This window comes from Octopus sinensis, linkage group LG3, assembly GCF_006345805.1.
Source record: "Octopus sinensis linkage group LG3, ASM634580v1, whole genome shotgun sequence".
NCBI classification, from domain to species: domain Eukaryota; kingdom Metazoa; phylum Mollusca; class Cephalopoda; order Octopoda; family Octopodidae; genus Octopus; species Octopus sinensis.
The window spans coordinates 42,624,939-42,651,176 of NC_042999.1; the positions used below are offsets into that span (position 1 = coordinate 42,624,939).

At 38.2% G+C, this 26,238-nt stretch overlaps 1 protein-coding gene across 3 annotated transcripts in view; it reads right to left on the bottom strand.

Moving 5' to 3' along the window:
* LOC115209440 (kinesin-like protein KIF6) overlaps positions 1-26,238 on the bottom strand; it is a 301,512-nt gene that overhangs the window by 180,001 nt on the left and 95,273 nt on the right. For all 3 annotated transcript variants that reach the window (XM_036500945.1, XM_036500944.1, XM_036500946.1), the window contains exon 9: positions 25,985-26,072. In XM_036500945.1, coding sequence (XP_036356838.1) covers positions 25,985-26,072 — 88 coding nt within the window. The remainder of the gene's footprint in view (positions 1-25,984; positions 26,073-26,238) is intronic.

Here is a 26,238-nt window from a genome sequence, read left to right on the forward strand (position 1 = left end):
CTATTCAGTCCAAAAAAGGTTCATTCGTGAGATGTGACAGCAAAGAAGAGCAAACATTCACTCTCTCCACATGATTTGACTTGGAAAGTTTGTGAGGAACCCATTGACCCAATTTGCTGACTTTTCTGATGGCAGGCAGGTGCTAGTTCCTCAACAGTTACAATGGGATTTTGTTCCATCAGGGTTTGCAAGACATCCTCATTGAGCTCTACAGATCTTCCAGATGAGGCTCAATTCTAGGCAGTAGCTTACAGCTCAGAATTCCTGGAACCACTGTTGACACTGGCTTACACTTATTGTCCAATCCCCCATATACTGCATTAATATTCCTCGCACTTTCCGTTGTTCTTGCCTTTATTCAACTCATAAAGCAAAATATGCCGAATATGCTCCTTTGTCACTTCCATTAGAGCTTTGAAAAAATTAACTGTTAAAATCGAACTGCACTCTTCAAAACTTGCACTAAGAATAAGGCAGGGAAATATTACTACCTGCTTTTATAGCAAGTTGATGCAGGTAATTTATCCTGTCCCCATTTGTAAGTCTAGAACTTTTTCTATTGGTCTCTTTTGCTGAACTACTAAGTTACAGAGACGTAAACACACCAACATTGGTTGTCAAGCGATGGTAGGGAGACAAACACACACACACAGACACACATGCACATAAATATATAAATATGTGTGTATATATATATACAACAGGCTTCTTTCAGTTTCCATCTAACAAATCCATTCACAAGGCTTTGATCATCCTGGGGCTATAGTAGAAGACACTTGCCCAAGGTGCCATGCAGTGGGACTGAAACCAGAACCATGTGGTTGGGAAGCATGTTCCTTCTTATCACACAGCCATGCCTGCTAGCAAAAAAATTAGCTAAATTTTATAGGCAGAAGCATAGCTGTGTGGTTAAGAAGCTCATTTTGCAACCACATAGTTTGGGGTTCAGTCCCAGTACATGGCACCTTCAGCAAATATCTTCTATTATAGTCACAAGTCAACCAAAGCCTTGTAATTGAATCCGGTAGACAAATAATGTGTGGAACCTGTGTGTGTGTGTGTGTGTGTGTGTGTGTGTGTGTGTGTGTGTGTGTGTCTTAGAGTTTGCATTTGTCACCTTTTCCACCACTTGACAACTGGCACTGGGGTGTATACACTTCCGTAACTTAGCAGTTCAGCAAAACAGAACACTAGAACAATTACCAGACTCTTAGAAAATAAGGACTGGGGTCAAATTGTTTGTCTAAATGTTTCAAATAATAGTTTAAGGCAGTACTCCAGCATGGCCATAGTACAATGATTGAAACAAGTAATAAGTAAAAGATAAATCAAGACACAAAAAAATACGCAAAAAACATGCCCACAAATGTATAAAATTAGGGGAAACATTTAGAAAAGGTCCAAGAAGCACAAAGAACACTTCAGTGACCCATTGTGGCCTAGACAAACCACTTATTGTCAACCCCTGTCCTAGAAGCAAGATGACTTAACCTTTTCCTAAGCATATGTATTTTTTACTCTTTTACTCTTTATTTGTTTCAGTCATTTGACTGTGACCATGCTGGAGCCCACCTTTAGTTGAGCAAATCAACCCCAGGACTTATTCTATCAGTCCCATTTGTCGAACCGCTAAGTTACAGGGATGTAAACACACCAGCATTGGTTGTCAAGCAGTGTCGGGTGGACAAACACAGACACACAAACATATACACATACATATATATATATATATATATATATATATATATGACAGGCTTCTTTCAGTTTCCATCTACAAAATCCACTCACAAGGCTTTGGTCAGCCCGAGGCTGTAGTAGAAGACACTTGCCCAAGGTACCACACAGTGGGACTGAACCTGGAATCATGTGGTTGGTAAGCAAGCTACTTACCACACACCCACTCCCACACCTATTTCTATTAATTTTTCAAAATAATTAAAAAATTAGAGGGATTTAATAAAACAGTTATGACTTCTTGTATTTCCCAGTTACCGTTGTTAATTTAACCCTAGTATACCTGGGACTACATCAGCTGATATGTCCCTTTTATTTAAAGATGGTAGTGTGAGATTTATAAGAGATGTGGTTGTTGTTTTCAGTAAGGTGGTATAACCATATAAAGTTCATATGTTATTTCGTTAATTTAAAAGATCTTTACTTCCAACAATGCCACAATTTTTTAGTTTTCTCAAATCTAACATTATCATTTATGAAACATCTGATGAAATCTAACATTATCGTTTATTTTTGTGTTCATTGGGATCTTCCATGTAAATACCATTTCGTGCAGGTGATTAATGGTGGGGTTGGCAAAGTGGAACCCGGTAAAGTCATAGATTGTTTGGGCTTAAAAGAGTTAAGAAGGTATATACCTCATAACAATCCATCAGAACTGTGGAGAGAACCTGAGGAAGAAGTAGACCCAGGAACACATGAGATGAGGTGGTAAAGCATGATCTGCAAATTTTAGGCCTTACGGAGACAATGACAAGTGACCAGGACCTTTGACAATATGCATACTTGATATGCTATGTTGGGCCTCATGAAGGGGATAAGTAAGTGAAACTTTTGGTGATATACCATGCTTGAGAAGGCTTGTCAAGCCGAGTAAAATCGTAGTTGTGACCGATGGCATGTATAAAGCACCCATTACACTCTTGGAGTGGTTGGTGTTAGGATGGGCATCCAGCTATAAAAACCACACCAAATCAGATTGGAACCTGGTGCAGCTCTCCAGCTTACTAGTCTCAGTCAAACCGTATAACCCATGCCAGCAAGGGAAGCAGACACTGAATGATGATGATGATGATATGCACATTTTCAAAAACACCTCTAATTAGTTACCATCTATGAATACATGCACATCTGTGTAGTTAAGAAGTACTCTTGACAACATTGTACTTCCTAGTTCAATCCCACCAGAGGGTACCTTGGCCAAATATCTTTAACCATAATCTTGAGTTGGTCGGTACTTTGTGAGTCAAATGTGGTCAAAGAAAACAGCAGAAACCCATTGTGTATCATGATCACTGTCTTCCTCATTTAACCCTTTCGTTACCAACCTGGCTGAAACCAGCTCTGGTTCAGTAGTACAAGCATCTTGTTTTCATAAGTTATGAATTAAAATCTTCCACCAAACCTTAGTCCCAATTTATGTTCCTAATGCTAGCTTAACCCTTTAGTGTTCAGATTATCCTATCAAACATAATGCTTATTGATTCCCATTGATTTGAATTAATCATGTATTATCTCATATCTTCAAGATGTTGATGGTGTAATTACTTAATGTAGAATAACATTGTAGGGTAGGTGTGAGAGCCTGGATCTGGTCAGTTTGAACATAAAACAGATTAAATATTTTGGCTGGATATGGCCGGTTTAAATACTAAAGGGTTAATGATAACTAAGTTATTTTACTAAATTCTTTGTTATATTTAAAGTAATTGAAAGAAACACAGAGTATCACAAAATAAATACGGTAACGAAAGGGTTAATGTTCACTTTTCCACTCTTACAAGGATCAGACAAAATTTGTTGAAGCAAATTTTACTCTGACTGGATGTGCTTCTTGTTACCAACCCTAGCCTGATTCCAGGCAACATATTTTCCCATAGATGGGCATGTTTTTCAGAGAAGACCATAAACGGACAACTTCACTTGTATCAGGATAATGGTCATTACAACCATCACATGATGTCTAGAAAGGCATGCACACATGCACACATGGTGCAGGCATGGCTGTGTAGCAAGAAACTTGCTTCCCAACCACATGGTTCCAGGTTCAGTCCTGTTGCATGGCACCTTGTGAGTGGATTTTGTAGATGGAAACTGAAAGAAACCTGTTGTATATATATATATATTTTATGGAGATGTACTTGCATAGCAAGTGACCTGATCTGAGATCATGTGCTAGAATGTGCTACACGGAATTTTGTCAGTGAATAGGTCGCAGCCTCAAAACGACAAAAATATTTTAGCAAATTAAATTTAAATGTTGAAGTGAATCTAATGGTTTTTGTGTGTTTCTTAAATGGCTTATAAACACTTTCCATGCTGCAATTGCTTATATATATATATATATATATATATATATATTATATATATATATAGCAAATGAAAAACAGAAGATAAAGTATACATATATATATAGAGAGAAAGGTTATGCGAGGTAATGGTGTCAATAATGGTGTCAGGTAATGCTGAGTAAGTGCCATGGATAGACCATAATTAAACTCCAGGTTTGGTGTTTATGCGAATAAGGAGTCCAACGTAGGTCATATATTTATGTGTGTGTGTCTATGTCTGTGTTTGTCCTCCCCACCATGCTTGACAACTGATGTTGGTGTGTTTACATCCCTATAACTTAGCAGTTCGGCAGAAGAGACCAGTAGAATAAACACCACGCTTACAAAGAATAAGTCCAGGGTTGATTTCTTTGACTAAAAGGTGGTACTCCAGCATGACCACAGTCAATTGACTGAAACAAACAAAAGAATAAAAGAACATATACAACAAGCTTTTTTCAGTTTCCATTCATAAAATCAATTCGCAAGGCTTTGGTCAGCCCAGAGCTAGAGTAGAAATAGTTGCCCAAGGTGCCAAGTTGTGGAACTGAACCCAAGACCATATGGTTGGAAAGCAAGTTTTTCATCCATACATACACCTATGCATTTATCTGTAGATATACATTATCTCTCTATATATAGATATATATATATATAGGGAGAGAGAGAAACAAATATACTTATATATTTAGATATGTACATAACTACATCTTCACCTTATGTTAGTGAAGAAAATAAACACTGGTGAAAAAAACCAAAAAACCCTGAAAGACTAGTGCTTTACAAATAAAGTCTATTGATATATTTGTTCTGCATCAAGTTACACAAACTCCCTTGCCACTCTTACCATTACATCTACAATGAACCAGTGATTGGTCCATTGAAAACATGCAACCAATGATCAGAAACTGTGATATATGATGAAAATATTAATAAATCTATCACAAGTTCTTTCTATTATGGACAATTATTCGACATATGGCTGACAAAAAGTGTAAAGACACTGGATACAATACAAGCATTTGAATACTATTATGGAGCCAAAAGCACTTAGTTATATTTTATTTGCATCCAAACTTACAACAAAATTTCCATAGTGCAAGAAATATTCAATATCAAACTTCTTTACCACATTTTTTTTTTTTGCATATAATTCTTTATAAATTAAAACAAAAATTTCCCATCAAAATACAGTAACGCATATGTACGTGCTTCGTAAAAATAAATACTTGCCAACATACATATTCATACGATTTACACAATTCAAAATTGGCAACTGTAATTTATTCCACGCATGATTCTCTATACAATTTCATAATTATTAACTTATTCAACACTGTATAGATGTCAAATATTTACAAATTACACAGTTCATTAACTAGACATCAATTTTTGCATAATCTTTCCTTTTATTATTTTTTTTTTTTTTGGCATTTTGATTTTTTTTTTCTTAGCATTTTCATTTTTATTTTTTAAATAATTATTTCTACTTACATTTTTCCAAAAAAAGAGAGAGAAAAATCACTGAAATTAACATAACAAATGACAGAAAAAATATGGTAAGGCACAATGAAGGTTACAACAATAACACATTAATAGTGAGTAGAGCTGATAGTAATCACAAATTGACATGTGGGCATTGACATTCAGGCCTTATACATGCATGCATGCATACATACATACATGACATACATACATACATACATACATACATACATACATACATACATATCTATATGTGTAAGTGTTCATATAGGTACAGTAGGCTGAACAGTTAAGAGGTTTGCACTAACTAGTCTAGAAATCAAACTCAAAGCCTTATGATTGTAAATCCAGCACCCTGACCACTAGGCCATATAACTTAGACAGACAAGCAGACATAGGCAGATATAGATAGACAGATAGATGAATAGATACATATATACATACATACATACATACGTACATGCATACATACGTAGATTTTTTTTTTATTTATGTGCCCTTTTCAAAGCTAGCCAGGCTCATGGGCCCAGTTTCCCAGTTTCTATGGTGTATGTGTTCCCCAGCTGGTCAGGATGCCAGTCCATCGCAGCATTACTCAAAAAACAGGAAGAGAGAGTGAGAGAAAGTTGTGGTGAAAGAGTACAACAGGGGTCGCCACCACCCCCTGCCGGAGCCTCGTGGAGCTTTAGGTGTTTTCGCTCAATAAACACACACAACGCCCGGTCTGGGAATCAAAACCGCGAGTCCGCTGCCCTAACCACTGGGCCATTGCACCTCCAGCATACATAATATACATACATAAATGTGTGTGTGTTGTGTGTTTGTGCATCCATGTGAGGGAGAGAGAGAGTGTATGTCTGTGAAAGTGTATGTGTGTGTGATAGCATTTTGATCACAAATATGTCTTTTTACAAAGTAATTCTACAGACAAAATGAAGAAAACGCTTGTTTTTTTTTGGTTTTTTTTGTAATCTAGGGTCAATATTTTTGCAAGCAGTGGTAGGTATGGCTGAGTGATTAAGAAGCTTACTTCCAAACCATGCGCTCTCAAGTTCAGTTCCCTGTCTTGACTATCTTGCCCCTTGGGTAAGTGTCTTTTACTACAGACCAGAGCCAACCAAAGCCTTGTGGGATGATTTGGTAGATGAAAGCTGAAAGCAGCTTGTCATATGTATGTGTGTGTGTGTGTGTGTGTGTGTGTGTGTGTGTGTGTGTGTGTGTGTGTGTGTGTGTATGCGTGTGTGTGTGTGTACGTTTGTGTTTATGTGTACTCTTGTTTCAACATCCTGTAATGGTTGTCAATTAGCATAACCATCATACAAACAATGTTATTCATTTCCAGTCTCCAATGGAAAGTATGTGTGGCCAGGAGAGATATTACTTTGATTGGAAACAGGTGAGGTTGGCATCAGGAAAGGCATCCAGCCATAGAAAAATCTGCTTCAATGAATTTCATGTGACTCAAGCATGGGAGAGTGGGAATTAATAGATGATGCTGATGATGATGATGATGATGATGATGACAATGATGATGATGATGATGACGATGATGACGAGGATGTTGATGACCATGTAAAACCATAATGCTCTTAGCACAATGCATTTAATGCTCCTAATAATGGCTATGCTCATAAGCCAAGCCACCAATCCAATATCTATGAAAAGTGACAAGAGTGCCAAGTACTAAGACAGTCTGTTATGCAACTGTAAAAATTACTGAATCATGTTCACTTGATTGTAAATGCAATACAGGAACAATTGTTTTTTGAGCTGATGTGGTCATTCTCCTTCAAATTCAAAAACATTTCAAATTATTCAGAAGCAAATGTAAGAAATACTATAAAAGCTATTAGGTGAATCAGAAGTTCTTTTAAATTTTCTAGTTAGAGAAACACCACAGCTCTATCAAACTATGTGGGGCATCTGCAAGAGACACCTACGAATTTTAAAATGTCATTATATATCTTAGCTGCCAATGACAAATATATTAATAGAAATTCACTAGTAATGTCAAATGAGAAAACATGTCAAATATCCACAAAATCACCAGACATTTTAAGCTGCAAAAATTGAGTTAATGCCTGTCACTCAGAAGACAAGTTTTAATTGCATTATAACGGAAAGGCATTCAGATTGGATTAATTCATTACATATAGATTACTCTTTACTCTTTTACTTGTTTCAGTCATTTGACTGCGGCCATGTTGGAGCACCGCCTTTAGTCGAGCAACTCGACCTCGGGACTTATTCTTTGTAAGCCCAGTACTTATTCTATCGGTCTCTTTTGCCGAACCGCTAAGTGATGGGGACGTAAACACACCAACATCGGTTGTCAAGCAATGCTAGGGGGACAAACACAGACACAAACATACACACAGACGCATATATATATATATATACATATATACGACGGGCTTCTTTCAGTTTCCGTCTACCAAATCCACTCACAAGGCTTTGGTCAGCCCGAGGCTATAGTAGAAGACACTTGCCCAAGGTGCCATGCAGTGGGACTGAACCCGGAACCATGTGGTTGGTAAGCAAGCTACTTACCACACAGCCACTCTTGCGTCTACAGATTGTTTGCACTGCCAGAAGTTAATCCATTGACATCAAGATGAGGTCAACAGAAAAACTCCAAGTTGTTCAATTACTGCTGCATCATCTGGCCACATTGAAGCTTTCACCATCAACATCTTTTAAGAAATGCTTTCAGTCATCAAAAGCATTCAGCACTAAAACCCAACTGAATAATAGCCACCTTGCTGGCTTTTGTTCAACACATATGCTACTGAAGACAAGAAAATGTCATGCTTTGCATGTGATCGGATGAATACGAGGTCTGATCAATAAGTATCCGAACTGTTGCCATAGTAACGAAGCTAAAACATGCAGAGTGAAGCTGCTTGGCAGAAATTGATCGTGAACTCTGTTGTGCATGCAGACAAAGTTTTAATATTCTAGCTTACTTCCACTGTTTACAGCAGTGCTTTGAAGGAATGTATGTAGCATGTAATCATTGCATTGACCATGACAGAAGTTGTCATGGCGATACCTGCTCAGAGGCCAACACAAAGTTGAAGAAAGTGTATGGAGAGGGGTGTATGAGCCACACACAAAGTGTACGAGTGGTTTAGACGTTTCCAAGATGATGAAAAAAATGTCGATATTCACGAACATTCTGGGAGACCAGCAACCTGCAGAACTGAGAAAAACATTGCAGATGTGCATGCAGCTGTGAGGGGAAATTGTCGAATCACCACCCTGTGAGTTATCAGAGGATGTGCAGATTAGTTGCAGTTCAGTTCAGTACATTATCACTGAAGATTTGTGTATGAGACATGTGTCTGCCAAGTCTGTGCCAAAACTGCTTTCAGCTGACCAAAAGGACACTTGGATTTCAGTTGCATAAGATCTCCTTGATTGTGTTGAGAAAAATGAAAACGTTTTAAAAACATTGTGTAGGTCTCTGAGAAGGTATCGCCAAGCTTTTGGCAAAATTTGATGCAGATTCTCTCCTCTACTTTCTCTGTCATGGTCAATGAGATGATCACACATTACACACCTTCCTTCCAAGCACTGCTGTAAACAGTGGAAGTAAACTAGAATGTTAAAAGTTAGAGCACATGCACAGCAGAGTTCAAGGTCAGTCTATGCCAAGTGGCTTCACTTGCATGCTTTAGCTTTGTTACTATGACAACAGTCTGGATACTTGTTGATACCCTGTATTGGGTTGTCTGGAAAGTTTGTGCTGATTTATATTAGCTTACCTTTCGACTTATTTTAGAACATGGTTGAGTTCATAAAATAAGATTTGACTACAACCCCATTTAGAGCACAGTTTAAGCTATCTTTTTGTAGAAGAAGGTTTATGTTCCTATAACCTATGGTAATTCTGTAACCCTTTAAAATGGAAGATAAGAAAGTTCATTTTCGGCACTTGATGCTTTAGGAACCAGACAAAAATTACTGCAGCTCGGCTGGGATGTGTTACCCCACCCTCCATATTCACCAGATATTGCTCCTTTGGATTTCCACTTATTCAGGAAACTTATGCAGAATAGTCTTAATGGTAAAAATTTCAATTTCTTGGATGACGTAAAAAGATACCTTGATGAATTGTTTGCCATCAATTCTGGGAAGAGGGTATTTTCAAGTTAAAGGAAAGATGGTGACACATTGTGCAACAAAATGGTTCGTGTTTTGTTGATTAAAAATGTAATGGCAAGTATTTATTGACCTTTTTCTTTCCTTTAAAAGTCAGCGCTAACTTTCTGGACAACCCAATATATTGGTATCATCGTCATTATCATCATGTCTTTGTCATTATCATCATGTCATCATCATCATCATCATCATCTTCTTAAATACACTTTTCCATGTTTTCAATGGTTGTCTGCATCTTCTTCAGCTTAGCATATCACCACTTGTTGCAACTTTTGCCAGCTCTTTTGTAATGTTCAGTTTTCACTACTTGTATCTTCCCTAGATTTCTCCTGCAAGTTCATTCCACTTGGATCACTTCACTTTTTTTTTTTTACCAAAATGTAATCCTCCATACACTCCACATGTCCATACCATTCCAATTTTCTCATTTACATATTACAGCAGTTTCCTCTTAAACCCAGTTTTTTTTTACAAATAATTTTTTTTCAACCTTTCACACATCCACTGCATTCAATGCTTGTGCTCCACTAAATACAATATTGAACTTTGTATACAGTCCACCTTCACATGGAGAGTGGGTCACATTTTTACCAGCAGAGATGATAGCTTCCAGAACTTTGCCCACTCCATCCTAACTCTAGATAAAAACCACTCACTCTCTCTCTCTCTCTCTCTCTCTCTCTCTCATTCTCTCTACCACTTATATAAGCCACATAACAAAAGTTATCAACTACTTCTAGAGAACACTCTGAGTATGGTCACTCTTACTGCTAACTCCTGCATGAGTTTGCTTGTTATCTGATTACATAACTTGTACATCTATTGAACATACTGTTCAGTATTCCAAACTACTCCTTTTCTGTATATTGAACATAGCCACTTCCTGATAGCAGTAGAGTATTGTCTTCTTTTCTGTTAAATGAAACTTTTGGCACTGCTTTGTTTACTTTAAGACATCTCAACTATTAGCTTTGCTTTCACATCTAGAATATTTTTCTCTAATTTTACAATAGGTTCAGTTATGAACACTGATCATCAGCATGGAGAAGTTACTTTGAACACACTGTCTAAAACTCATCAGTTATGGCCTGGCAAACAATATGAATAGAAACTGAAGCCATCAGCCTTTGCGATAAAAAAAATATAAAATAAAGAAAGAAAAAAGCATAAATAACATAAGAAAAATTTTATTGAATCTATCCTCTGACAGGGATGCATTCAATCATGCTTCAGTCTAACAGTGCACACACTACTTCAAAGAAAAATTATACTATGCGGAACAAATCCTTCAAAGAAGTAGAACCCCAAACATACATCATTTGATTGAACACATTTTAAAGCAGGAGAAGCATGAGTATAACTAGAAATGTCCTGTCATTCATAAAAACAAAAAAACATTTCCCTACTAACCATAAATATCATAAGTTCTTTAATGAGAAAATGTAAAAGTCAGCTACAGTTACATGTTTAAAATATCACAACCAAATCTCCAGTTGAAATTGACATTATAAAGCAACAAACATGAAATAATCGCATTGTAGTGGAATTACAGCAACTGCATATCTGGACAATTTGATACAAAAAGTACCACTAAAACACCAGTATATAAAGTTAGTATAACATCTCCATAGGGTTTTGAAAAGAACTACACGGGACAGACATATGGAGAATACATTTAAAAGCAAGCATACTTATTCCTTAATATTCCAAGATAAATAAATTCAACTACACTATATTAATATGTTTAAGAACTGAATTGTTATCAATCCTGTCAATTGCTGAAATCAGAACACTATATTGCAAGGGATGACAATGAAGCAACATATCTATAAAAGAACCACTAAATGGATAAATATGTTATTTAAAAAATATATTTTATTTAACCCACTACACCTAACTTATAATATGTTGCAATAACAACAGAGTAAATAGATCCTCTTCAATCAACATGAAACCCGAAATTCGCAAACCACGAAGCAAATTCCATACAACCAATGTAACGCACAACTCGAATTGTTACACTGGACACACATGCACAACATTTTCTCATCGATTGACCATGCATTTATAATAAGGAAATAGTGAAGCTCATTATGATACAGAGCACAGAATATAATTAATTAGAAAACCATTAGTTGATAGCACTGCTGTTATATAAAATTAAAATATAAAATCAAAATATTGACTATGGAAGCTTCTACAAACAATTAGAACTATGGAAGCTTTACTAATAGCAAATACAAATCAAAAATTAAAATAGGTACCACACACTTATATCATGAAATTTAGTTAGTCATAGCTCTCTTACTCTTTTACTTATTTCAGTCATTTGACTGTGGCCATGCTGGAGCACCACTTTTAGTCGAGCAAATCGACCCCAGGACTTATTCGTTGTAAGCCTAGTACTTATTCTATCAGTCTCTTTTGCCAAACCGCTAAGTTACGGGGACGTTAAGATACCAGCATCGGTTGTCAAGCGATGTTGGGGGGACAAACACAGACACACAAACATATACGCACGTATACATCATCATCATCATCATCGTTTAACATTCGTTTTTCCATGCTAACATGGGTTGGACATATATATATATGTAGGCTGGCCAGATTGGAGCAATCTCAAGATTAATCAGCCGAAATTGCGAGGATGATCCGGTTCTTGACTGAAGATTGAAAGCTTTGTATGTCCCATCCGTGTTTTTTGTGTCATCATCAAAATGTTTTGCGTTCTTGTCCCAGTTTGTATTTTTTATGTAATTACACATTTCTCTAAACTCAGTACAACTCAACACTGTCTCTCTCCCCTCTCCTACATTCATTTGCCTTTCTTTGCACTTCACTTTGTCTCTGTCCCTTTTTCTCGCTCTCTCTTTTCCTCCTCCTTAATTCCTTGTTCCTCTTTTTCTCTCTTCTCCCCCTCCTTGATTCCTCTGTCCCTCTTTTCCTCTCTCTTCTCTTCACACGTGACTGACTGACCGACTGCTGGCCTTTCGGGTCTAGCAGCCGTCGCAGTAACACCAACATTTTTTTTCTCTGCCCCAAGGCATATTCCTAACACGCCAGCTAAGCTTAATTCATCCTAGTTGAAAGATGCCTGTTCGTGATGTCCTGTTATTGTTATTAATATTATTACCATTGTTTTTACGTATTATCATTATTGTTTTTACGTATTATTTTTGTATTCATATTCGTGTAACATCGTCCGTTTTTCTGTCCTTGTTTTGTATACATTCGAAGCTTTCTTCCAAGGAATCTAATGCGCTTAGCTTAGTTTTCCCTGGGGCTGGCCAGATTGGAGCAATCTCAAGATTAATCAGCCGAAATTACGAGGATGATCTGGTTCTTGACTGATGATTGAAAGCTTCATATGTCCCGTCCGTGTTTTTTGTGTCGTCATCTAAATGTTTTGCGTTCTTGTACTAGTTTGTATTTTTTATACATATTTTTTATACATATATATATACATCAGGCTTCTTTCAGTTTCCATCTACTAAATCCACTCACAAGGCTTTGGTCAGCCCGAGGCTATAGTAGAAGACACTTGCCCAAGGTACAACGCAGTGGGACTGAACCGAGAACCGTGTGGTTGGTAAGGAAGCTACTTACCACATAGCCACTCCTGCGCCTATCCCATAATTTTTTAATCCAGCATAGGTGATTTTACTTGATATAGCAGAGTTATATTTGTTCTATATAACCTAATACAAATCCTGCAAGCTACTCATCATTATTCCCATAACTTCTTTCTGACACTGCGAATGGAAAGGTCTTGTAACGTTAATGAACTAATGGATTTGGGAGTACTTCGGTTCTAAATTAAACATAGAACTAAGGAGGTAATATAAAAGTCCATAACAAAAAATTTAGACACCAACATAATAACACACACACACACACATGAACATACACACACATGTGGCAAAACAGGAAAGTGGAAATTTTTTGGTATTATTTATATATTCTCCATTCCACTTTCTTGTATTTTTTATACAATAATTCTACAAATAATATTTCCATAATTCCCAATTTCAATATGTATTTTGACTAACATAACAGCAACAGTGATCACATAATGGAATGTAATAATGGAATAAGCAGAAGTACTTCAAGAGGAAACAGCTAGGACTTACCCTACCTACCTACCCATCCACCAACCTACCTACCTACTATATATATATATATATATATATATATATATATATATATATATATATGTGTTACCAGTGCCGGTGGCATGTAAGAGAACTTTCCGTTTCGCGACCGTTGCCAGCACCACCCCGTTTCGTGTCCGTTGCCAGCCTCGCCTGGCCCTCGTGCCGGTGGCACATAAAAAGCACAATCCGTTCGTGGCCGTTTGCCAACTCTGTCTGGCACCAGTGCGGGTGGCACGTAAAAAGCACCCACTACACTCACGGAGTGGTTGGCATTAGGAAGGGCATCCAGCCGTAGAAACACTGCCAGATTTGACTGGGCCTGATGAAGCCTTCTGGCTTCACAGACCCCAGTAGAACCGTCCAACCCATGCTAGCATGGAAAACGGACGCTAAACGATGATGATGATGATGATGATGATGATAAGGGATGGCCATAATAGGACATCTGACTCACTAGAAAGAGCAGTTAAACTCCAAACCACTAATAGTTGTAATTCTGAAATGGAAAGAGAAATAAAAACGTTTACCCTCTCCTTTCTGGACTATGCATAGTTTCGGCAATCTTTTGTAAATAAAATAAATTTATTTACGACTGACATATATACATACACACACACACACACACACAACTGCAGGTTCAGTCCCATTGCATACCATGCACATGTGTGTGTGTGTGTGAGCACGTATAGACAGAGAAACCAGCAGATAAATATGTTTCTTTATTAGCCACACAGGACTGAACCAGCAGATAAATAAATAGATGAATGGAAGGATGAATGGTTGGACAGATAGATAGATAGGCATATATGTCTGTATATATTTATATATACACACTCACGAAGCTGCAATTGATCTAGGGCTATAATAGGGAAAGAGTTACCCAAGATGGCATGCAGTGAGACTGAACCCGAAACCATGTGATTGAGAAGCAAACTCCTTAACTACACAGCTATGTGTGCATATATATATATATATATACATACATACATACATAAAATACAAAATGGAACAAGAATGCAAAACATCCAGATAGACAAAACAGAAAACAAGGACGTGCCATATATATATATATATATATATATATATACGTAGGTATGTATTTACACGCACACATATGTATGTATTCTTGTACTCTTTTACTTGTTTCAGTCATTTGACTGTGGCCATGCTGGAGTACCACTTTAAAGGTTTTTAGTTGAAGAAATCAACCCCAGGACTTATTCTTTGTAAGCTTAGTACTTACTCTATCAGTCTTTTTTTGCCGAACTGCAAAGTTACAAGGACATAAATACATCAACATCGGTCATCAAGTGGTGGTGGGGGAAAAAACATAGACACAAAAACAAACAAGCAACCAACCAACCAACCAACCAACCTACCTACCTACCTACTTACCTACATACATACATACATACATACATATACGATGGACTTCTTTCAGTTCCCGCCTACCAAATCCACTCACAAGGTTTTGGTCAGTCTTAGGCTATAGTAGGAGACACTTGCCCAAGGTGCCACACAGTGGGACTGAACCCAGAACCATGTGGTTGGGAAGCAAGCTTCTTACCACACAGCCACACCTGTATATGCGTATATATATATATATATATATATATATATATATGTACGCAGGAGTGGCTGTGTGGTAAGTAGCTTGTTTACCAACCACATGGTTCTGGGTTCAGTCCCACTGCGTGGCACCTTGGGCAAGTGTCTTATACTAGAGCCAAAGCCTTGTGAGTGGATTTGGTAGACGGAAACTGAAAGAAGCCCGTCGTATATATGTATATGTATGTATGCGTGTGTGTGTTTGTGTGTCTGTGTTTGTCCCCTAGCCTTGCTTGACAACTGATGCTGGTGTGTTTATGTCCCCGTTACTTAGCGGTTCGGCAAAGGAGACCGATAGAATAAGTACTGGGCGTACAAAAGAATAAGTCCCGGGTTCGAGTTGCTCGATTAAAGGCAGTGCTCCAGCATGGCCGCAGTCAAATGACTGAAACAAGTAAAAGGGTAAAAAAAAAAAAAAAAAAGAGTATATATGATGATAAAGCATGTACATAGCTTTATCAACAACGATATGAAAGACATACAATTCTCTGAGGAAATCAATTTAAACTGGTGCATCTGAACAAAGATTCTTCATAGTATTTATTCTCTGCAAGTTACACAGCTGCACACTCATGTCACTTTTACCCATCAGAAAGACAACGAACCAGTGCCTGGCTTGCTGGGAACTTATAACCAATTATGCTGTCGTCTACAAAAAGTACAGCCTAACACATAAATAAATAAATAAATAAATGAACGAATGAATAAGTGATTGAATAAATATTCAGAATAGGATGTAAAAAAAAAAAAAGAAAAAAATGAAGCAGTGGAAACAATTATAAGCCATTGATACACGGCAACAAAGAAACACATTTCTGTCACTCTCTTGTCTTAGCAAGTCACAATGAATCTCAACAGACTAAGATAGTTTATGTAACTGACAGATACAGTCATCTCAGCTGCTACTACTACTGCTGGTGATGATGGTGATGATGATGATGGCAGCAATGATGATCATTATCATCATCATCATCACCATGATGATGATGGCAGCAATGATGATAACGGGCACAGGTATGGCTACAGGGACAAGTATGGCTGTGTGGTAGGAGGTTTGCTTCCGAACCACATCGTTCAGGGTTCAGTCCTACAGTGTGGCACCCTGGGCAGGTGTCTTCTACTAGAGCCCCGGGTTGACAAAAGCTTCATGAGTGGATTTGGTAAACAGCTACTAAAATAACCCCCCACCACCACCACCCCATTAAATCTGCCTAAATGTATAAATACCAGAACTTATTTTGACAGTAAGCTTCCTGATGATTTCATTTGAATGAAACAGTTCTAGTCCTGTAGAAGCTCCTTCTATAAAATAAAATAAATTAATTTACTCTGCTATGTATTGAGTACCTTATTTACTGTGGTTAACCCTGACTCAACCCGGGACCTACATATATATATATATATATATATATGCTGAGACCATCTTCGGTCATGACTGACCATGGAATTGCACCTAGAAAGTTACCCTCCCAGGCACAAGTCCAGGAAAGGTTGCTTTTGGAAGACCAACAGTCGCCCATGCATACCAGCCTTCCCTCACCATGACACCATGTTCTCCAAGGGAAAGGCAAAGGCCGATACAGCTTGCCACCTGTGACGTCGCAACTCATTTCTACATCTGAGTGAACTGGAGCAACGTGAAATAAAGTGTCTTGCTCAAGAACACAACATGCAGCCCAGTCTGGGATTCGAACACACAACCTCACAATCGTAAGCTCGACACACTAACCACTGAGCCATGCACCTTCACCATATATACATAATCATAGACAATGGAAAATGGTATATAAATTAATTATTTATTTAACCATCTATAATATATATATAGACAATATAAATCTATTATTGTCTATACATATAGATGGTTGAATAAATAACTAATTTATATACCATTTTCCATTGTCTACTTTGATTATTATATTCGCCAGACCTGAAAGCATCATTAATTAAGAAAAATAATTAATTGGAGAACCTGTTTGTTTGTTCTTTGGTCCCCTTATGAGACATACTGGATATCTATTTGGACTTAACTCCCAACTTTGTTTTATATATATATATATATATATATCATGTCGCCATGATAGATCGTTAGCCACTACACACATTTTTTTCTCACCTTGTTTTTTCTGTGTCCCTTTCTGTAGAAGAGTGTAGGCTCGAAATGTAAAAGACTTTTTCTATTCCTGAGCATTATACTAATACATCTGTTTGTTTTGTACACCACCTGTCTTCGTCTTTTGTTTTTTTCATAAACTCTCCCTATATATATATATATATATATATATATATATACTAGCAGTATTGCCCAGCGTTGCTTGGGTTTGTTTCGACCCTTTAGAATTGGAATTTTTGAAAAGTAAAAATTTTGCATTATGCAGCTTGTTATTCTCTTTAAGTGAACATTTTTCTGGTTGAAATACACCGAAAAATGGTGACACAGCAGTCAAAAAATCGTGAAAAATACGGATTTTCAAAGAAAAAAAGCTCCTCTTTGAATTAAATAATTTTTGGTGTTAACATGGTCTGATTTGAATTTTTTCTTCTACGGAAGGAAGAGCAAGCCTTCTTCTATCATATTCTCAATTTTGGTCTACTTGCATTGCAGGGTCTCAGAGGAGATAGTGTTAGTTGAAGGCTACCAAACCTGCCATACACAGACAACTTCAGCTTTATATATAGAGAGATGTATGTTGTGTGTGTCTTTGTGTTTGTCCCCCACTACTGGTGTTGGGTGTGTTTACGTCCCTGTAACCTAGCAGTTCGGCAAAAAGGGATGGTTAGGATAAGTATGAGACTTAGGCCAAAAAGAAAAAAAATTAATACTGGTATCAGTCTCTTTGTCTAAACCATCCAAGGAAGTGCTCCAGCATGACGCAGTCTAATGGCTGAAACAAGCAAAAGATTAACACATAAGATGGCTGTGAGAATGATGGCAATGGTGATGACGATGACGACGAGGAAATATGGCTCGGCAGAAGGAGACAGCAGTTGTCACAAGATTTTGGCAATTATTTTGTTGAGCATAATAAAGACACTGTCTGAGATTAGATAATAACAATAATGATATGATAATAAACAGTAAGTAATGATGATGAAGATGATGATGATGATGATGAGGATGATGATGGTAGCAGACAAATATAATGAAAATTCTGATAATGATGATGATGATGATAACGACTTATGTGAACACTGATAATGTGATGTTGATGATGTTGACGACAAAAATAACGTGGCTCTTAATAATAACGATGATGATGATGATGATGATAAATACCATGTGGACATTAATCATTTTGATGATGATGATGATGATGGTGGTGGTGGTGGTGGTGACGCGAACAAAGCAGCCATTATGTAAACATCAATCATTTCGGTGATGGTGATCATGATAATGATGATGATGATCATGATAATGATGTTGACAAGGATGCTAATCTTCCCAAAACAAAATTAATTTAACAGTTTTGTGATTAAAATTTTATACAAAACACTGGAATTTTGTTTTCTTTTATGTTCTATTTTCCATTGTCTCCGGTAACGGTGGCTGCTGTTACCATTTCACCGACTGTTACACTTGAGATTTACCTCCTCATTAATAAGTTTTCGAAATGTGTTTGTGTGTGTTTGTGTGTGTGTGTGTGTGTGTGTGTGTGGTGTGTGTGTGTGTGTCTGTGTGTGTATGTGTGTGTATGTAGGTAGGTAGGTATCTATCAATATCTATCTATTATGTATGTATGTATGAATATATGTATGTATGTATGTATGTATGTATGTGTGTGTACATATATATATTTTATCTTTTACTTGTTTCAGTAAGTATGTATGAATGTATGTATGTATGTGTGTACATATATATTTATATATATTATCTTTTACTTGTTTATGTATGTATGTATGTATGTATGGATGGATGGATGTATGTATGTATCTCTCAATATCTATCTATTTATCTATCTATATATGTATGATGTGTGTGCGTATGTGTGTGCGTGTATGTAGGTAGGTATCTATCAATATCTATCTATTTATCTTTCTATATATGTATGTATGATGCGTGTGCGTGTGTGTGTGTGCATGTATGTATGTATGTAGGTAGGTAGGTATCTATCTATAGCTATCTATTTATGTATATATGTATGATGTATTTGTATATATATATATATATTTTTTATCTTTTACTTGTTTCGGTCATTGGACTGCAGCTATGCTGGAGCAATGCCTTGAACTGTTTTAGTGAAACAAATCAACACCAGTACTTTTTTGTTTTTATTAAAAGTGGTACTTACACTATTGGTCTTTTCTGCTGGACCTCTAAGTTATAAGGACATAAACAAACCAACATCAGTTGACAAGCAGTACTGGGGGACAAATGCAAACACACAGACACACACACAAGCACACACACATATCCTTAAAATCCTTAAAAATGTTTTAGCCCAAAGGCCGTGGCCATGCTGGGGCACCACCGCTGAAAGAGTACAGCAGGGATCACCACCCCCTGCCGGAGCGTCGTGGAGGTTTTAGGTGTTTTCGCTCAATAAACACTCACAACGCCCGGTCTGAGAATCGAAACCGCGATCCTGTGACTGCGAGTCCGCTGCCCTAACCACTGGACCATTGCACCTCTTATGTATAAGAAAATTTTTTTATTTATAAATTTAGAAGCACACCAAGTGAATTGCTATTTTACAAGAAATAAGTAAATTTCAAACACAGAACAGAGGTGTAAACAGTTAAGATTGGGTAAATACCCTTAAAAGATGGAAAAAAAGTGTCTTCTTTCTTGTTAACTCTCTCTCCTTCTCGTTTTCTCTCTCTCTCTCCTTCTCTCTCTCTTTCTTTCTCTGGCCAGGTTGATACGTACCTCCTCTACAGTAAGACACCTGTTTCTTATTTCTTTTTTGCCCATTGCCCACAAGGGGCTAAACATAGAGGGGACAAACAAGGACAGACAAAGGGATTAAATTGATTACATCGACCCCAGTGCATAACTGGTACTTAATTTATCGACCCTGAAAGGATAAAAGGTAAAGTCGACTTCGGCGGAATTTGAACTCAGAATGTAATGGCAGATGAAATACCTATTTCTTTACTACCCACAAGGGGCTAAACACAGAGAGGACAAACAAGTAAAGACAACCGGATTAAGTTGATTATATCGACCCCAGTGCGTAACTATTACTTATTTAATTGACCCTGAAAGGATGAAAGGCAAAGTCAACTTTGGTGGAATTTGAACTCAGAGCATAATGGCAGACGAAATACCACTAAGCATTTAGCCTGGTGTGCTAACGTTTCTGCCAGCTCGGTGCCTTCAGCAAGATACCTGATTCTGCCTCTCTTTCTCTCTGTCACATTCCAATCATTCGTCATTTGATACAAGATCATCTCCTTCAACATCCCCTCCCCTCACAAAAATTCCTTGTCCTGCAGGTTACTTGGTGACTCTGCTGGTGCTGGTACCATGTAAAAAGCATCCAGTCCACACTGTGAAGTGGTTGGTATTTGGACGGCCATTCAGCTGAAAGAAACTGTGCCAAAACTGACCTCACCTGTACTGGTGCCACGTAAAAAGTACCCAGTTCACTCTGCAGGGTGGTTGGTGTTAGGAAGGGAATCTAGCCATAAAAACCATGGCAAAACAAACACAGAAGACCTGTGCCGTCTTCTGCATGAATAGCTCCTGCCAAACTGTCCAACCATGGAAGATAGACATTAAATGATGATGATGAGCCACTACTGAGAATCGAATCCTGTACCTCCTCTTTTACTCTTTTACTTGATTCAGTCATTTGACTGCGGCCATGCTGGAGCACCACCTTTAGTCGAGCAAATCGAACCCTGGACTTATTTGTTGTAAGCCTAGTACTTATTCTATTGGTCTCTGTTGCCGAACCGCTAAGTTACAGAGATGTAAACACACCAGCATTGGTGGTCAAGCGATGTTGGAGAGACAAACACAGACACACAAACATATACACACACATACATATATACAACGGGCTTCTTTCAGTTTCCATCTACCAATCCACTCACAAGGCTTTGGTCGGCCCGAGGCTATAGTATAAGACACTTGCCCAAGGTGCCACCCAGTGGGACTGAACCTGGAAACATGTTGTTAGTAAGCAAGCTACTTACCACACACCCACTCCTATGCCTATCACCTCTTAAATTCTGGTTGAACACTTTATAACCATTAATCTAAGCAACCCCTGACAACAAATATCATCTTTTTCTAGTTTCATAAATATATATTTATATCTAAACACATATATTTATCAAACTAAAGAAAGCAGTCATTAAATGCTTGCATATATATGTTTCTAAATCTATTCATGTTTCTTTTCAAAGAAAGAATACCACACACTGAAACAATTGCTTGCGAATGAAATTTAGGAAATGGAAGTATATCAAAGCCAACATGTGTGTGTAGGTGGTGTACATGTTCACAGAATATGAACAGGAGTAATGTATAATGTGCAGAGCTCATAGGGTACTTGTGTGGATAAACGATGTGTGGATAACGTCATTTACATTATTTTATACTAGCTTAAAAGTCACACTCCATCCAGACTTTTAAGCTAGCTCCTGCGGTGGACTAATTGGCTGTGCAGCCCAAAATTGAAGGGAGCTAAATAGCATGACTATAATACATCTATAATGGTTATATGTCCCAGTGGTGTTTGATCAGAGGTTGTAGACAGATGAGAATTCTATTATACAATTCTATTATACAATCAATCTATTGTTCCAGTCCCAAGTTGAATTCCAACTGTTGGCCAATTTGTCCCAAAGTTCTTATCGTGATGTAAAATTAACGAAGCGAATGTCATTTATCTCCCCCTTGATCTCTGACGTCATCTAACAAATGCCAAACAAAATGGCATGAATCAGCCAAGTTTTACCTGCTAGAAATAGCAACCCATATGCTTTTAAATCCCAATGCTGGATGTTCAAGAACCAAATGCAGGGCAGATTTTCAATCCCAAGATTATCTTGATTCCAAAAGAGTATAATATGTCTATGTAGAACAAATGTAGACTGTTATATAGTGGTCTCAGACAGAATTTCACATTTATTATTATTATAGAGGGAAAGGTATTCTATGTGAAACACTCGGTAGCAGACACAGACAGACTATAAACTTTCTGTCTCCACCTGCTTAAATCCAGTGCGTACATCTGTGCAAATATGTGTACAGATATGTGTGTGTAAGTGTGTGTGTGTGTGTTTATATCTTTCTGTATTGCTGAGGTTTTTAAATTTTTCTCTGTATGCATTTATAAATGTGTACACTACAAGCACACAAGTCAAAAAATATATTTTTTTGTGTGAGCAAATACCAATACAGTAACACCTCAATATATGAATTTGTTCCCAGAGACAACTCGTAGCAAAAACTCATAAAACAGAGCAATTATTTCCCATAGTAACTATGTTATAAATTGTAATTTGTTCCTCAAAAAATATTCTACCTATAAAATTTATAATACTCATAAATAAATGGCAATAAAACAACAGTAGCATACTCTTTTACTCTTTTACTTGTTTCAGTCATTTTACTGCAGCCATGCTGGAGCACCACCTTTAGCAGAGCAAATCGACCCCAGGCCTTATTCTTTGTAAGCCTAGTACTTATTCTATCAGTCTAATGCCGAACCGCTAGGTTACAGGGACGTAAACACACCACCATCGGTTGTCAAGTGATGTTAGGGGGACAAACATAGACACACAAACATATACACACACATACATACATATATATATACATATATATGACAGGCTTCTTTCAGTTTCTGTCTACCAAATCCACTCACAAGGCTTTGGTCAGCCCAAGGCTATAGTAGAAGACACTTGCCCAAGGTCCCACAGAGTGGGACTGAACCCAGAACCATGTGGCTGGTAAGCAAGATACTTACCACACAGCCACTCCTGCACTTATAAAAAATATTTATAGCATCATCATCATCATCATCGTCGTTTAACGTCCGTTCTCCATGCTAGCATGGGTTGGACGGTTCGACCGGGGTTCTGGGAAGCCAGAAGGCTGCACCAGGCTCCAGTCTAATTTGGCAATGTTTCTACAGCTGGATGCCCTTCCTAACGCCAACCACTCCGTGAGTGTAGTGGGTGCTTTTTACGTGCCACCTGCACAGGTGCCAGGCGGGGCTGGCAACGGCCACGGTCAGATTGGTGTATTTTATGTGCCACCGGCACGGAAGCCAGTCGAGGCGGTGCTGGCATCGGCCACGAGTCGGATAGTGCTTTTTACGTACCACCAGACCAGGGATCCTGGCTGGTTCAATTCGATTTCGATTTCGCTTGCCCCAACATGTCTTCACAAGCAAAGGGGGTTGGCAAGGGTGCCTGTCGTACGGTCGCATTGGAGTATTTTACGTGCCACGGCCACGAGTCGGATAGTGCTTTACGTACCACCAGACCAGGGATACTGGCTGGTTCAATTCGATTTCGATTTCGCTTGCCCCAACATGTCTTCACAAGCAAAGGGGGTTGACAAGGGTGCCTGTCGTACGGTCGCATTGGAGTATTTTACGTGCCACGGCCACGAGTCGGATAGTGCTTTACGTACCACCAGACCAGGGATCCTGGCTGGTTCAATTCGATTTCGATTTCGCTTGCCCCAACATGTCTTCACAAGCAAAGGGGGTTGGCATGGGTGCCTGTCGTACGGTCGCATTGGAGTATTTTACGTGCCACGGCCCCGAGTCGGATCGTGCTTTTTACGTACCACCAGGCCAGGGATCCTGGCTGGTTCAATTCGGTTTCGATTTCGATTTCGATTTCGCTTGCCCCAACATGTCTTCGCAAGCATGGGGGGTGGGATGGGTGTCTGTCGTCGGATGAGGTTCTATATCGACTTCGCTTGCCTCAACCGGTCTTTGTGTCCAAGGGAGGAAAGGCATTCATAAGTGGGCTGGGCTCACTTGTCCTGCCTGGTCTTCTCACGTACAGAATATTTCCAAAGGTCTCGGTCTCTGGTCATTTCCTCAGTGAGGCCTAAAGTTCGAAGGTCGTGCTTCACCACCTCGTCCCAGGTTTTCCTGGGTCTACCTCTTCCACGGGTTCCCTCAACTGCTAGGGATTGGCACTTTCTCACACACCTATCTTCATCCATTCTCGCCACATGACCATACCAGCGCAATCGTCTCTCTTGCACACCACAACTGATGCTTCTTAGGTACAACATTTCTCTCAAGGTGCTAACGCTCTGTCGAGTATGTACACTGACATTACACATCCATCGGAGCATACTGGCTTCATTCCTCACGAGCTTACGCATGTCCTCAGCAGTCACAGCCCATGTTTCGCTGCCATGTAGCATGGCTGTTCGTACACACGCATCATACAGTCTGCCTTTTACTCTGAGCGAGAGGCCTTTAGTCACCAGCAGAGGTAAGAGCTCCCTAAACTTTGCCCAGGCTATTCTTATTCTAGCAGTTACACTTTCAGCGCACCCACCCCCACTACTGACTTGGTCACCTAGATAACGGAAGCTATCAACTACTTCTAGTTTTTCCCCCTGGAAAGTGACGGAAGTTGTTTTCTGCAGATTTTCGGAGGTTAATGCTCCCGAGCATCTGCCACATACAAAAACTATCTTCCCAGTTAGCCTACCTTTGACATTGCTGCACCTCTTATGTGTCCATAGCTTACACTGGGTACAAATAACATTTTATGTAAAGTAAAAAGAATGTCAAGATCATTAATAATAAAAGATATTATTATTATAATTGTTTTCTGAATCACTTTCACTCGCACCAGACTGGTGCACACTATTACTTATAGACGTGATCAATTCACAAGCTCTCAAAGACAGACTTGTAGATTTCTCTTTAAAAAAAAAGTCTAGAGTTGTTTGCTTAGAAGCTTTTTTTTTGCTCTCTATAAATTTCTCAGTAATATGCAGAAGCATTTGTTATGACAGTAGAAACTTTTGCACTTAAGGTGGCGAGCTGACAGAAACATTAGCACGTCGGGCAAAATGCTTAGTGGTATTTCATCTGCTGCTACGTTCTGAGTTCAAATTTCGCCAAGGTCGACTTTGCCTTTCATCCTTTCAGGGTTGATTAAATAAGTACCAGTTATGCACTGGGGTTGATATAATCGACTTAATCCATTTGTCTGTTCTTGTTTGTCCCCTCTGTGTGTAGCCCCTTGTGGGCAGTAGAAAATAAGAAACTTTTGCACTTCATTCAAAATTTGGATCTTGTGCTTGAAAAATAAATCTTGTAAACCCAAGGTCTCGTGAAGTGGGCCCTCTTAAAATGAGGTATTATTGTACATATTTTAAATATGACCCACATGTGTGTGTATGTATAAGTACATGTGTGTGTACATTTAACATATGAGTGGTCGTATATGAATGTGTATGTGTGTGCAGTGGAGTGGAGTGTGTGTGTGTGTGTGTGTGTGTGTTTATTTATGTATTTGTAATTTTTAAGCTGATTTCAAAAAGATTTAATTAGTATGATTGCCACAACTCACTTGTTCCAAATAGTGCAAGGACAAATTAATATATTTGGCTTCAGTCAACAGCAGGCCATTAGCGCCACTTTTAGCAACTCGCTCAGATCTGAAATATAACAAAGGAAATCAATTACCAATATTCTTGCAGACTGCTTTAAAAATAATCCTTTCATCTATTAATACAATTTCTGTTTTATTAATATCACGGAATATGCTTTTCTAAGTTACAATGAAAGAAACAAAAAGAGGTCATTCCTGATGCCTTGGAGACG